Source organism: Alternaria arborescens (genome assembly GCF_004154835.1).
Source record: "Alternaria arborescens strain FERA 675 chromosome Unknown contig_21, whole genome shotgun sequence".
Classification (NCBI taxonomy): domain Eukaryota; kingdom Fungi; phylum Ascomycota; class Dothideomycetes; order Pleosporales; family Pleosporaceae; genus Alternaria; species Alternaria arborescens.
Window position 1 is genome coordinate 78,417 of NW_021167876.1, and position 13,525 is coordinate 91,941.

General features: G+C 51.6%; 5 protein-coding genes across 5 annotated transcripts; 4 read left to right on the forward strand and 1 right to left on the reverse strand.

Moving 5' to 3' along the window:
- Window positions 1-816: 816 nt before the first annotated feature.
- On the forward strand, window positions 817-4,575 carry AA0111_g8379 (hypothetical protein; the record flags this gene model as incomplete). Its single annotated transcript, XM_028654819.1, has 2 exons — window positions 817-1,796; window positions 2,433-4,575. 2 exons carry the CDS (start codon window positions 817-819, stop codon window positions 4,573-4,575), a joined length of 3,123 nt encoding a protein of 1,040 aa, XP_028504031.1.
- Window positions 4,576-5,685: 1,110 nt separating this feature from the next.
- On the forward strand, window positions 5,686-7,255 carry AA0111_g8380 (hypothetical protein; the record flags this gene model as incomplete). Its single annotated transcript, XM_028654821.1, has 4 exons — window positions 5,686-5,796; window positions 5,844-5,991; window positions 6,044-6,702; window positions 6,764-7,255. The coding sequence occupies 4 exons, from the start codon at window positions 5,686-5,688 to the stop codon at window positions 7,253-7,255; spliced, it is 1,410 nt and encodes a 469-aa protein (XP_028503899.1).
- Window positions 7,256-8,567: 1,312 nt separating this feature from the next.
- AA0111_g8381 (hypothetical protein) lies at window positions 8,568-10,660 on the reverse strand (the record flags this gene model as incomplete). Its single annotated transcript, XM_028654822.1, has 3 exons — window positions 8,568-10,242; window positions 10,295-10,317; window positions 10,367-10,660. 3 exons carry the CDS (start codon window positions 10,658-10,660, stop codon window positions 8,568-8,570), a joined length of 1,992 nt encoding a protein of 663 aa, XP_028503898.1.
- Window positions 10,661-10,988: 328 nt separating this feature from the next.
- AA0111_g8382 (hypothetical protein) lies at window positions 10,989-11,840 on the forward strand (the record flags this gene model as incomplete). Its single annotated transcript, XM_028654823.1, has 3 exons — window positions 10,989-11,084; window positions 11,141-11,622; window positions 11,675-11,840. The coding sequence occupies 3 exons, from the start codon at window positions 10,989-10,991 to the stop codon at window positions 11,838-11,840; spliced, it is 744 nt and encodes a 247-aa protein (XP_028503901.1).
- Window positions 11,841-12,098: 258 nt separating this feature from the next.
- Window positions 12,099-13,449, forward strand: AA0111_g8383 (hypothetical protein; the record flags this gene model as incomplete). The annotated part of the gene is made up of 2 exons (XM_028654824.1): window positions 12,099-12,995; window positions 13,051-13,449. 2 exons carry the CDS (start codon window positions 12,099-12,101, stop codon window positions 13,447-13,449), a joined length of 1,296 nt encoding a protein of 431 aa, XP_028503900.1.
- Window positions 13,450-13,525: the final 76 nt, after the last annotated feature.

Consider the following 13,525-nt stretch of genomic DNA (forward strand, 5'->3'; position numbering starts at 1 on the left):
CACCCTTATCAACGACATCCTGGTATCGATTAACGCGTCCGTGACGCGATATCGTACCTTCACGGTGATAAATCTACGACATGAACTTCCTATAGCCCAAATGGTCAATTATGTTTAACACATGGCAAACGGACAGCGAACAACCAGCGTTGGATCAAGGTACGACAGCTCTGCGAGACCAGGCCTCAAGTCACAACAAAGTGGTTTCAGAGCTCCGAAACCGTTCCGATAGCGTAAATACCACAGATCATTCAACAAAGAGCTCTGTAATACCATGCGAGCAGAAAATCGCAATAGAAAAGCAAATTCGAGCCTGCTACGTGTACATCTGTCTGTCTTTCCTAACATTATCTCAGACCTGACCTAGACATCGGTATGCAAATTCGCTACTTCCACCGCAGCTTCACACGAACATGCCTTCGTTCAAGACTCACGAAGAAGATGGAAGGCACAGCTTGTGTGACTACCTCTTCAATGTCGATTCGTGAAGCTTGCAAGCTACCAAAACTCACCGATCGACGTACGACTCCTGGTTTGCACCCCATCCTTGCCCCCTATCAGTATCCTATGTTCAAAAGACTGTCGTCTTTTTGCCGCCCAATCCTTCGCCCCAATTCTTTCCCTCGTTTTTCGAACGCAGTTTTTCCATCTATGGTAACTACAAGGGCTCAAAGCTACACTTTTAACTCAACTACTCAACAACAAAGCGGACTGCAGTCAACGACAGAGTCGCTCGACAGACGACGCACAAGATGGGCGGGTCTATTTAGCGAAAAGCAGTACAGATCCCTCATTTTCGAAGTACTCAATGCGGAAATGCCCAAATATGAGAAGAGTATTGTCATCAACGCAACAGACCGGGCGATGCATGAAAGCGTATGCCTCGATATCCTTGCTTCTGCACCCTCGGTCCTCGAGTCGGCAGTCAAAGGCGACCTTGTGTCCAGGATGCAGATTGATTCTAGTCTGCAACAAGAACATGTTGCGATTTGTGAAAGAGCGCGGAAGCGACCATCCATATACATACACCTGTTAGCTGACCGCGACGGTAACGCGCCGACGCCTAATCAACTTCTCACAATCTGCGACATCGTGATCGACTACTTATCTCAGGGTAAAGTTTCAGAGCATGCATGGCACATAGATAAGATTTCTCGCCCGTTAGTGACACAGCACCAGTCTACAAAGGGCTATCGTAAGTATCTTCACAGAACTAGTCGCTCAGAGAAGCGTGTCAAAACTCTAGAGCTCTTCTGCCAGGGCATTCGGAAGCGTTGTGACGAGACGCCAGTATCATCACGCGACACTCCCCTCAAGTACCCTCCTAGTGAATGCGGGTATTCGATCAACTCACCTAAGCGTCTGGCAAAGCACCGCGCACGCCAATCATCCAATTATGTCATGAATCTCGTCGAGGACATCTGTAAATACCTCTACGACATCGGGACATTCGCACAACAGTTTACCATGCACCAGTTCATCATCTACCTTATCTTCCGACAAGAACAAGCGAGTATAGCGGAGATCTTCATATCTGGACTACTCCAAGTCTGGGTCAAGGATGGCGGCGGCTTCAACGCATATCTCGCTGGGCACAGTACAGCAAGCGCTGGGAAAGTTACCGACGCGGAATGGGCTTTACATGAGATAAACACTAAGCTCGAATCTCCCATGATGGAAGATATAAGGCAGCAGCAGCTCAGACCGGACGAGCGGCAGCGAGCGCTGGCGCTGGCTGATGCCAAAGCTTTGGACGAGAACCTGGAAGGTGGTTCTACAGAAGAAGCAGAGTGCATGTAAGTCGAATTATCCAGGCTGGCTGGAGACCATGAACTGACATCGCAATTCTAGTGCTCAGCTCTCGCAGCTGACTATACGATCCAGGACTATTGACCGTCGCATTTAAAGCGGCATGTATTTATCCTATTACGTCCTATCAACTCTTACTAACAAGGGTTTCCTTCTCTCCTAAACGCCATGATGTTCGTGTATTGCGCGGCGTATGGGGTTGTGAGGTGATCCACTTTCTACCACTCGTTTACAGACTCCTGATCTCATACTATAGGGTCCAAGGTGGCCACTCTTCGCAACCGAGCACAGAACCATGGTAGATACGGCCACACCTGCTATATCACATCTCCATCTTTCCAGCTCACCTGCATATCTCAAGTCGACGTTACAGCCTCCTTGCATTCATTATTCATCATTGTCCATCATGTCTCTGTAAGTCGTCAAATCTAACTGTACCATCACCTTATTTTCCCAAGTCTTTCTTGACCAAACGTACTCGCAAGAATTTCACCGCATTTTAAATTCGCGTTGAAAATGTGAAACGCCGAAATAACCTCTGGGATACGTCGAATTGACAGGGGAAATTTGGAAGATACACAGAGATAGTCTTACATATTGACATCGTGACTAATGATGCGCAGATCTATTCAACAACCGCGATCAGATAGAGCCGCTCTCCTTAAGAATCGTTGCACCATCCCCAAACACCTCCATATCTTCGTCGCTCGACCAAACGTGCACGGCATATCTTCATCGCACCAGTTCAACTACGACGCGCTCAACAGGTCGACAATCGAAGCACATTTCCAGCGAAACGTTGCATCCAGCTTTATCTCTTTATACGAAAGCAAAAGAACCGCCTCAAGAGAGCGCCCTCATGTTGTGAAAGTCAGAGAAGAAACCCCTTCGCACGAAGCTATCGTAGTAGACGTAGATACAAGCGGGATGGCACCTGCCTGGATGAGCATGGGAAATGGTGTGCACATCCCGGTCTGGTTTGAGGAAGACATCCAGGAGCCGAAAGAAGGTCACCACGCAGAGGTGTTGTGGTTTTGCCTCGAGGAGGTGAAGAAAGTGCTTTTAATGGACGTCAATCTGGGAGAGAAGGGTGAATGGCTTGCTTGCGGTTACATCCCCCAAAGTAGGGTGATTGCACACAGCGCATCATCGAATTCAGAACCTCTGCAAATGGTATTAAATGACGAAGGGAAGTATGAGGCTGATAGACAAGCACGCTGCGAGCGCATTCGCTTTGAGAACGAAAGCCTTCAACTTAACCAGAAACGGCTTGAGCATATAGCCGAGAAGGCACAGTCCTCTTGTTCCGTCAAGGCCCCTCCTTCTATTCCGACTCGGAAGAGCTCCATAGGCTCACTGGCCTGTAAAGACATCAGCAAGCGCAGGAAGGAAGTCAGTGCAGGTTCCAAAATAAGCTGCAAAACACGCAATGTGCGAATTACTGTAACAAACGCAGACCCACATAGCGCAGCGTCGCTCATGAAATATGCCATATTGATGGCGCATGGAAGGAAGACGGAGGGTGAAGAGACATGGCATGCAGAGACGGCATCATCGGCTGGAGAGTCAAATCGATCAGAAAGCATACTGACTATCGAGAATGAGGTACCTAATGAGAAACGAAGCGGCTTTACAACCCATCATAATGGAACTCCCATGACACCGCCAGCTTCGCCAAAGGGACGGTCTAGACAGCTGGATGCGCTTGATAGGAGACGCCACGAAAATGGAAAGGATCTAACGCTACGTCACGAACTTGCTCAGCGTGACGATGAACAGTGTCTGCAGGAAGAGACAAGGAGTCTACGTCGATCCGCCGCTCCATCGCCCTCTCATTCGATGTTGAAGTCCCATCAGGAAAGAGGTAATGCAGCTTCGTTTCAGGATCGTCGTTCGCGCCGCGACTTGCTCATTGAGCTACAATCAGACCAAGACTCCGTACTTCGCGAGTACGCGCAAGTCAGCCTACAAGATCCCATCATCCTCCAACAAGTACATGACCACTCTCGTCGTGGTAGTACCGGCTACGATGTAGAAAGTCGAACACACAATCAGGACGATAGCCAATCCCCCATCTCCCTCAGCAACCATCTCACGGCCTCAACACCAGCTTTTCTGGTACCAGTCCATTACCCACGCTCCAACCATGACACCCAGAACAAAGGTCGTAAGCCGCCTCGGGTCGAACCACCAGCTCCATCTTCCCACTCCACCACGACCAGTCTCTCTTCCCTCTCGGATTCCGAGCATGCTTCCATTGGAAGAGCCGTTTACGCCTCCGTCGAACCCGCCTCCCATATCAACAAAGTCGACAATATTCAGAGCGGTCAGAAGTCAGAACCTGGCTTGAAATCAGACTCGTCTGACAGGCAATGGAGTGTTCAAAGTAGTCCCGCACCCCGATTTCTGGAACCACAAGCAGACGCGGTACTAGAGCCTTTCCCAGCTCTCAATCCGTGGGCACAACCGGAACAACCAAGGGGAGAAGAGAATATGCCTCCACAAACAATGCCGGCTCCAACCGTCTTTCCTGCAGTGTCTGCTCCGACCCCAACGCCAGCACCAGTGCCTTCAAAAGGCGAGGCTTTTCTGGCCAGAGCGAAATGCCTAGGCGAGAAGGGCAGAGAAATAACGAGTCGAATAGCAGAGATCAAGGAACGTCAATATAAATCCGAGGCGAAGAAGGACAAGTGGGGGTTGAGTAAGTGGAGATCAGGCGAGAAGAGGAAGGATGGAAATAAGCGGTTAGGTGACCAAAATGAATAAAGTTGATACAAGGGTAGGCCAAGGAGAGACAAGAATTGGCTGAAATCTGCGAACGTGCGTGAAGCTATATATGGATGATGAATGAGGCTTCCCTATTGACAACCTTTATCATACCGTCAACCCTTAGTGTCGAAGACCCGACTCAAATGATCTTTCATATCACACTACCTTGGTAAACATCAGAAGATCGGTATTGGCATGTAAAATGCTAGCCGTAATACCCGATATTGATGTTCATCGCCGATCCTTACCCCAAGATGAGCACATCTCCCAACCCCACACATTCAGCCCTGATCGTCCGCGTCCGTTCCATGCCAAGCGCGTTGAGCACACGGCCACAGTGGCTGGAACCAACAACCAATGAGTTGTGATTGTGGCGGTGTCTGCTAGCTGAGCCAGTGCCAATGTTGCCAAGTCGTAGAACAAGATCTCGACCTTTTCGCACAGCTGAAGCTTGACCTGTTCTGGGCCTTGTCCCTGATCCATACATCTGAAGCTTGAGTCGCAGGCGAATTACGGTTTGTCTTAGTCGACGATCCAATCTATGCGCTGATTATCTGGTCACCGACACCTATCTAAAACCACCATTTGTGAACTACGCACAGGCATCCAGACAAATTTGGCAGCTTTTATACATCGTGGTCTCGCTTTTGACGGAATTAGGTAGTTGCTGTACCAAGTCGCACGGAGGTCTCGTTCGTACGGCAAGAACAACAACTCGCCGAGGCAAAAGCAATCACGGCTCAGCTACTCATCTCCATCCCGCATCGCACAGAGAGTAAGCCCGCAGAGAGACCCTGCCAAGACGGGAAGCATCTTAATAGAGGCTATGCTTCACCATTCCCGCTACGTGAGCGCGTTCGATTGGAGTCACGTATTCTAGCCTTGCCATTTACAGCATCGCCATAACTGACGCACGGCGCCACCCAGAGATTGTAAACGCCAGACCTGGATTCCAGACTTTGATAGGTTGGTGGAATGCAGGAGAAACGGCCAGGGATAGGGGCACGCGACACGATATGAAGTGCTCGCGTGTCGCAATCTTGAACGCGAAAAATCGTTGAGCTCGACCTTCATTTCTATCTTTTTCACAGGCGACGATACCTCGTGATGGCGGAGAAGATGCAAAGCACGGCAAACGTGTCGAACGGCACGAATGGTGCATCGACCAGGCCGCCACTAAAAAAGCAAGAAAGTGACAAGGACTTTGATGATTATTTTGTATGTCTTTGTTGATAACGACTTGTGTAGTCACTAACAGAAATCAGGTTGGACCGCGCGATCTCGATCACCATTCGAAATGGCCTGTCTTCCTCCGCGTCCACGGCAGTGTTACACCAGAAATGGTGCTACCTCTGCTCTTTGTAGCTGGCTGGGCAACCATGATTACGCTTATATCAAAGTTTGTCCACGACCGTATGCTTTACACCTACTCTTCTAGCATGTATCATGTATTGATATCCTCCAGTTAGCGTAAACCAGCTCCTGCTTACCGTTCTTGGTTTTGTCGTCGGTCTGGCACTAAGCTTCAGAAGCTCCACTGCCTACGAGCGATACAATGATGGCCGTAAATACTGGGCACAACTCGCTTTCCAGTCCCAGAACCTTGCTCGCCTTATCTGGATTCACGTCGATGAACGGCATGAAAAAGACGCTGAGCTCGGCAAACAAGATCTTCTTGCCAAGATCAATTGTCTCAACTTGATCGCCGCGTATGCAGTCGCACTCAAGCACAAGCTCCGGTTCGAGCCTGGCGTCCATTACGATGACCTAAAGCACCTGGTCGGCCACTTGGACACCTTTGCACGCGATGCTGATCAACCAGAAGGCAATAAACCGGGTATATTCAAGACGGCAGGACAGTTCCTCGGGCTACCCATGGCCGAATCAAACCCACGCAAATTCTTGAAGCGCTCGCGTGTGCCACTCGGCAACCTTCCTCTGGAGATTCTCAACCACCTGAGTGTCTACATGAAGTCAATCTACGAAAACGGCACCTTCAAAGTTTCCATCTACCAAACGCAATCTCTCAACGCGCTCACAAGCTTCAATGATGTGCTTGCAGGGACTGAGCGCATCCTTTCCACTCCGCTCCCTTTGGCGTATAGCATTGCCATCAGCCAAATCGTAAGTGTCTCTGTACAAACTGCATGTGAGGCATATACTAACTTTATGCGCTTACTTTTAGACTTGGGTGTATATCCTTCTCCTGCCCTTCCAACTATACAAGCTCCTGGGATACATCACGATCCCCGCAAGCGTCTTTGCAGCTTACATCATCCTGGGCATCGCGCTCATCGGTCGTGAGATTGAAAATCCCTTCGGTACTGATGTGAATGACTTGCCGCTAGACGCATTCTGCCTGCAGATCAGGAAAGATGTGGATATCATCATGAGTAAAGCAGCGCCAAGCATCGAGCAAGTGGTCATGCACCCGGACAATCAGCTTCTCTATCCGTTGAGCAACGTGGGTAGTGCAGAATGGGCGGCGAAGAGTGTTGATGAGATTAGGGACGCGTTGGCGACCAAGCCTGGTCTGCATTTCCCGTTGGTCGAACACAACGAGCATCCGAAGCCTGGTCACTCGGTCAGTACGGGTGTTCGCCGGAGAACGACGAGTGATGACCGAGCTGAGATGGGTGAAGCTGGGCACAGTAGCGTAACCGATGGTGGAGATTGAATGCGCATCGAATGTGGACAAGAGCACTATGCTGACTTGAAATAAAAACATGAAATCTCATTTCTGAGGTCGTCTGTAATCCCAGAAGCCTTGAATGACAGACTCAATCAACCGGATTTTCTCGAAATTATCTTCCAAAAGTTCACTTGCGATTCGTTGCTTCCTTAGTCTTCAAATTTCAATGCATCTGAGAAGAATGCGAGCGTTGTCTTCGGCCACGAACAAGGCGCGTTGCTAGCGTAGACTACAAGCTTTTTGCTTAGCTCACTCATACCTCGGTCGCTTTGCGCGTCTCCGGCTGGGATGTAAACAACCACTTGCAAGTCCGAGTTGCAAAAGGCAACAAGAAGGCAGTCACCACTTGCGAGGCCAGCGAGATGCGATGCCGGCCAATTTTCGGACTTTCACCCACTACCATTCCCCCGATCCCCACAATCCAGCCCTACAACAACCCCTTCCCGGCCATCGCGCCCACAAATCCCAAAACTTGTTAGTACCATTCAATCCCTTCCCAATACATTCCCCTGTGGAGCCTGATAACCCGAATCGGGCCCGAGCACGGCCCGTACATATCCTAATTGAGCAATGACGTGCCGAAAGTAGGTTGGCAAAGTTGGCAGTGGCGAGTCAAGTTGCAACAGTCGGGCTAGCAAAAGTTGGCACCGTTTTCAACACTTTGTTTGGAGAGTTACTGTATTGGGAATGTGGATAGAAATGACGGGGATGACGACGAGGTTCGTGATTGTAGTGACGTTGGTGGTATGTGACGTCGAAAGTAAGTGGTTGTGGTCGAGGTTAGTTGATGCTAGATGACAGACGGAGGCGACGCATGGTGTTGTGATTGGGTGGGCTGGAGCATCATCGAAAAAATCACAGCATCGAGAATATGGGAAATTGAAATATTGTGTAGCTCTTATTGCGAGGAATCGTGAGTGCACAGGTGGTAGCCCTATCATTCTTCTGCTACGTATACTATTATGGATACAATGTGAGACGTGGTGCTCACAAAAGGCCCGACGTGTCCCGCCCGAATCCCTACAACGCCGTTCTCCTTTGAGAACCTGTCACCCCTGTTACCGGCCTGGAGGCCATCGCCTGGGGCGTGCACAACATCTGAGGTATGCATGCAGGTCGTTGGAATAGTGACCCATGGTAGGTCACAACGACAGGCTCTTGTCCCAGTGAGGTGGCTCCTGCGTTTATCGCCTGTGGAGTTCATCGGTCCGTAGCGGCGCCATGAGAAATCGATATTGTGACCATGCCCTGTAATAGGGCCAGTCAAAGTTCTGGAAGGCTACATCCCTGGAGCTTTTCACCCAGGCTGTGGACTAGCCATCCCTCCATTGTACGCACTGGCAAAGTCCAATTGTCCAAGTTGGCCATTGATCTGGTCAATCTCTTTATTCAAGTCTTCCAGGTTCTGCGCCAGACTGGAAACTTCGTCAAATCTTCGGTGTTTGGTAGCGTCGGCAACCATCTCTGACACCATAAACTTCTGTTCCTCAAGCACAATCAGTCGTTCTCTCAGCTCCTTCTCTTCCGATTCCATTGCGGAAACCTCGCTACTGCTCACGACACTGCCGGCAGAGCGGTCGTTGTACTTGATAGAGGCGAGAGCACTGCCTCCGTTCGATCGGCCTTGCGGGGCAGCATGCTTTAGGATCTTCGGTAACGACCGTAAGGGCAACATGTGTAAGCTTAGGAAGCTGTAAGCTTGCTGGTATACTGCTCGCTGTAGCTTCTGTTGTGTCGGTGAGTCTGTAGGTAGGTCTCGTATTCGTTTCGCAGCCACATCGAATTGTGCGAAGCCATCCATCAAACGCTTCCGTACCTTGGTTGCGTCGGTCAACTGCTGCGGTGTAGGCGACTTGTCTGGATCCTGCAACGCTTGCAAAAGCTTGTGGAAGCGTGGAAGAAGTAGTCGAATGCCTCTTTCGAACTGAGCAAGGTTCTCGTATGCGCGCTGGTCCTTGGGCTTGTCGGCTAGTTCGCGTTCGAAGTCGCCTCTAGCGAACAACGTGTGCTGGCAATCTTTGCACATTCGTACGTCGATACTCATTTGAGCAGCATCCTTCTCGGTCTTTTGCGCGCTGGCATCGACATTAAGGCCTACCTCCGAGGAACAGCCAGTCTTCGGATCGCTGCATACTACGCGTCCACACAAGCGACAATGGGATCTTCTGAAGGTATATGTCGAAAACTCCTGTTGACAGAAGGGGCAGTTGGACACTTTAGCGTCTTCCTCCCAAGTGATGATAGATTGCTCCAGAGCCTTCCGTTGGTTCTTGACACCCGCCAGTGAAGAGAACCAGCCCCCGGTAGTCGGTGTTTCCTCTATCGGTGGTGGGTCTGCGAGGAGCTGCGTCAACTTTGTAAGGCGCTTCTCAAGCCTGCTAACCTCCATGCGCTCCCTGTCCACCCGTTTCCGTCTGATCTTGGCGAAGTCGTCGAAGTCGTCGCGCTCGACACCGTGGTGGTCGTTGTAGCCGTCTCTTGACTTGTAGCATGTCTCACACACTCGGCACCAGATGCCTCTGACGGGGTCATGCTTAGCCTGCCGCGACAGCTTCATCTGGTACATGGTGTGTTCCTCGCAGAACAGCCTTCCACACTGCCTGCAGTTCACTGCTGGCTGATTCCCACCCAGTGCCATTTGTGATGCGGTGATGGGTCTTGCGCAGACGGGATCTGAACACACATCGCGGTATCCCGGCCTCTGCCAATGTGCTCGCGTGACTTCCTCCTCCGGGTCTCGGCGCACGGGTGCGGGTTCGTAGGCAGCGTGGGCGGTCGAGCTGCTGGCGGAGTGGGAGATTTGAGGGGGCGTAGGGGCATCGTTGGATTCGAAGACGTCGAGTCCTTTGAGCTTCTGGTTCAGGACGGCGAGGGGCTGGAACTTCTTCGCCTTGTGCATCTGCGCCTCGAACCAGTTCTTGACCTCATCCTGCTCCTCAACTACCAGGTTCTGGTGGTTGTCGTCGAGATGTCTAATAACACTAGTCAGGAATAGCATGTTGGGCTGGTATGAGGGAGTAGTACCGGTTGAGTTGGAGTAATGTTACCTGCTACGTCAGAATCACTGTACATACTCGGCAGGTGCCATGAACCCACCATTTCCTCATTACATATCGGGCACACGAGTCTACTGGACGCGCTCGCCGCCGCATTTTCAGTCGGCCCAATCAGCACCTTGCTGCTGATGTCCTCCCGGGTCTCATGGGTGCTGGCTGGGCTGATGGACGTCTGCGAGCTCAGCGACACCGAGCTCTCCGAGGGCGATAGCAGGCTCGCATTGCGGCGATGGGCAGGTGCAGTTGCTGCTGGCTGCGGAGGTGGCGCAGCGGGCGACAGGTTCCTCCCGCTCCCGAGTACGCGACCGCCGCCCAGAGACCTGCGGGAGGTCATATTCGGGAGTGTCTTGTGGAGTCGTGAAAGTACATGGGCCAGGATGGGTAGGCTAGAGGCGTGGGTCTTGGGCGCGCCGTTACAGGGCACGCTAAGGATGCATGTCCGTTCCGTCGTCGCAGTCGCACAATGGAGACATTGCTAGTGGCCGGCAGGGTAGGAAGCATTGCGTGATTTGACTCTGACGAGTAATCACATGCGATGAGAAAAACTCTATATACAGGCCAGCCCGGCGCGTCCTCTTCTGCACGGCCTTGGCAATGACGCGGAACAGTCGACATGGCTATCTCCGGCCTGCCTCCTCCTTCTCCGCAACACTCTCCGCACCATGAAAGGACCCTACCCAGAGATTCAAGGCGGCGGCTCGTTGATTCTGGCATGGCAGATCCGTAATAAACGCGTCCTGGTAGTCGGCGGCGGCGAGGTATGTCACAGGCCTCATGGCTCCCTACAAAGTATTGACGGTTGACAAAAGTCTAGGTCGCCGCTGGTCGCATCGTCAACGTGCTCAATGCCGACGCCAAAATCACCGTCGTCTCTCCGCGCGACGGCCTCAACGAGGAAGTCGCCTACCGAATCGAACAGGGCCAGGTCGACTATGTGGACCGCAAGTTCGAGCCCCAGGACCTCGATGGCGTCGACATGGTCCTGACGGCCGTCGACGACCCGGAAGCCTCGTCGCAGATATACAAGCTGTGCAAGGAGAGGCGGATAGCAGCCAATATTGCCGACGTGCCGCCCGAGTGCGACTTCTACTTTGGCAGCGTCCACCGCGACGGGCCATTGCAGATCATGGTCAGCACAAACGGCAACGGTCCCAAGCTAGCCAACATTGTAAGGAGGCAGATAGCAGCCGGGCTCCCATACAACATCGGCAACGCCGTGCAAAGAGTCGGCATGCTGCGAAGGAAGCTACGAAAGGTCGCTCCTAACATCGAGGAGGGCCCGAAGCGGATGCAGTGGTGCGTCATCTCCATCGCATCCTGAAGACACAAGCTGACTCAGAATCTGTAGGATGTCAAAAGTTTGCGAACAATATTCGCTCGACGACCTTTGCGCCATGACCGAAGAAGATATGGAGATGCTCCTGGGCTTCTACAAGCCCAACACGGTCCCGTCGCTCGAACAAGTACGACTGCAGGAAGAGGATGGAGCGTACGATGGGCCTTTCTTAATCTGATCGCATGCATGGGTTCGGCGTTGGGTAGACAGCATAATGTAGGTGTAACCGGGAGCTGCGGCGACGCTATATCTCCGACTTTTTGTATATCAATTGTACACTTTCCTACGCTCCTACCTATTCCTATCTCATCTCAACCCTGTCGGCCAATTAGGTGGACTGGCCCGAGCGTCAGCTTTGCACTTATTTGCGGGTCCACTGTTTCCATCACCAGAACACGGCACGACAATTCATGACACCCCAGTCAATTTAGTAGTCATGTCAGAAGACGGCATGAACCTCGCACAGCGCCCGCCATACGTCACCGTCGACTTCAAGGCCCTCGCGAAGAGCGATAAAGACTTCAAACAACTATGGCAGCGCACGTCGGGTAAACTAGATTTCCAAGACCCCAGTACTACCCAGGCCCTCTCCAAAGCGATTCTAAGAGTAGACTTCGGTCTTGAACTTGACGTGCCAGATGATCGCCTGTGTCCGCCAATCCCAAATCGCTGGAACTATGTAGCCTGGCTGCAAGGTCTAATCGACTCCACATCGCCAGACTACTCCAGCAGATATGATCCAAATCGCCAGGTTCAGGGCTTGGATATTGGTACTGGAGCATCCGCCATCTATACCTTGCTGTGCCTAAGATCACGTCCAAACTGGTCAATGTGCGCTACAGACATAGACAAGAAGAGCTTTGACTCCGCAGCCCGCAACCTTGCTCTCAACAATCTCATGACGCGTACCAAGTTGCTCCAAACCACGGAGCTAAACCCTCTTATCCCTCTCGCAGCCCTCGGGGTTGATCGTCTTGACTTTACCATCTGCAATCCACCCTTCTTCAACGATGTGTCCGATATGCAGTCCAGCTTGAAGGGTGAGGGAAAGAGCTGGAAGCCCAACGCCGTATGCACAGGCTCAGAGAACGAAATGGTATGTCTCGGTGGGGATCTTGGCTTCGTGACGAAGATTGTCAATGAGAGTCTTGTCCTCAGGGAAAAGGTGCAGTGGTATACTAGCATGTTCGGCAAGATGGAAAGCGCAAAGGCCATTATAAACCTCTTGAAGAAGCACGGCATCACAAATTGGGCGGTTGGTGATATCGATGTTGGGTCTGGCACCAAGCGATGGATTGTCGCGTGGAGCTTTGGAGATCTCAGGCCAAGAAATGTAGGTGTTATTTACTACGTTTGAGCTACCAGTGGAAGATGCTGACTGTATTCAGAGCCACGCACGAATAGAAAAGATGGCTAATGAGTTCCTACCGTTCCCGACATCATATCCCATCGCACTACCACCTTCAGTCGAGCCGCAGACAGCCAAAGACGCCATCAACGCCCAGCTCTCATCGCTCGATCTGAACTGGACGTGGGACGCTGTTACTTCGACCGGCATCGGCGAAGCTAGTCAGAACGTGTGGAGTCGCTCATATCGCCGCGCATACGAGCGTAAGCAACGAGAAGGTCTTGTAGACATGAAGCAAGATCGAAAGATTGAGCTGGCATTTCGTATCCGAGTCGTGGACTTGGCGCGTGAGGTAGTCGTGGAGTGGTTAAGAGGCACGGATCAGGTGTTGTGGGAGAGCTTGTGTGGGCTCATACACCGACATTTCAAGAAAACTTGAGCGTCATAGATGTTGATTTAGCCTCAAGGGGGCAGGTATGTCGTCTCCGTATTCCCTGAATTTCTTGCTGGTATAC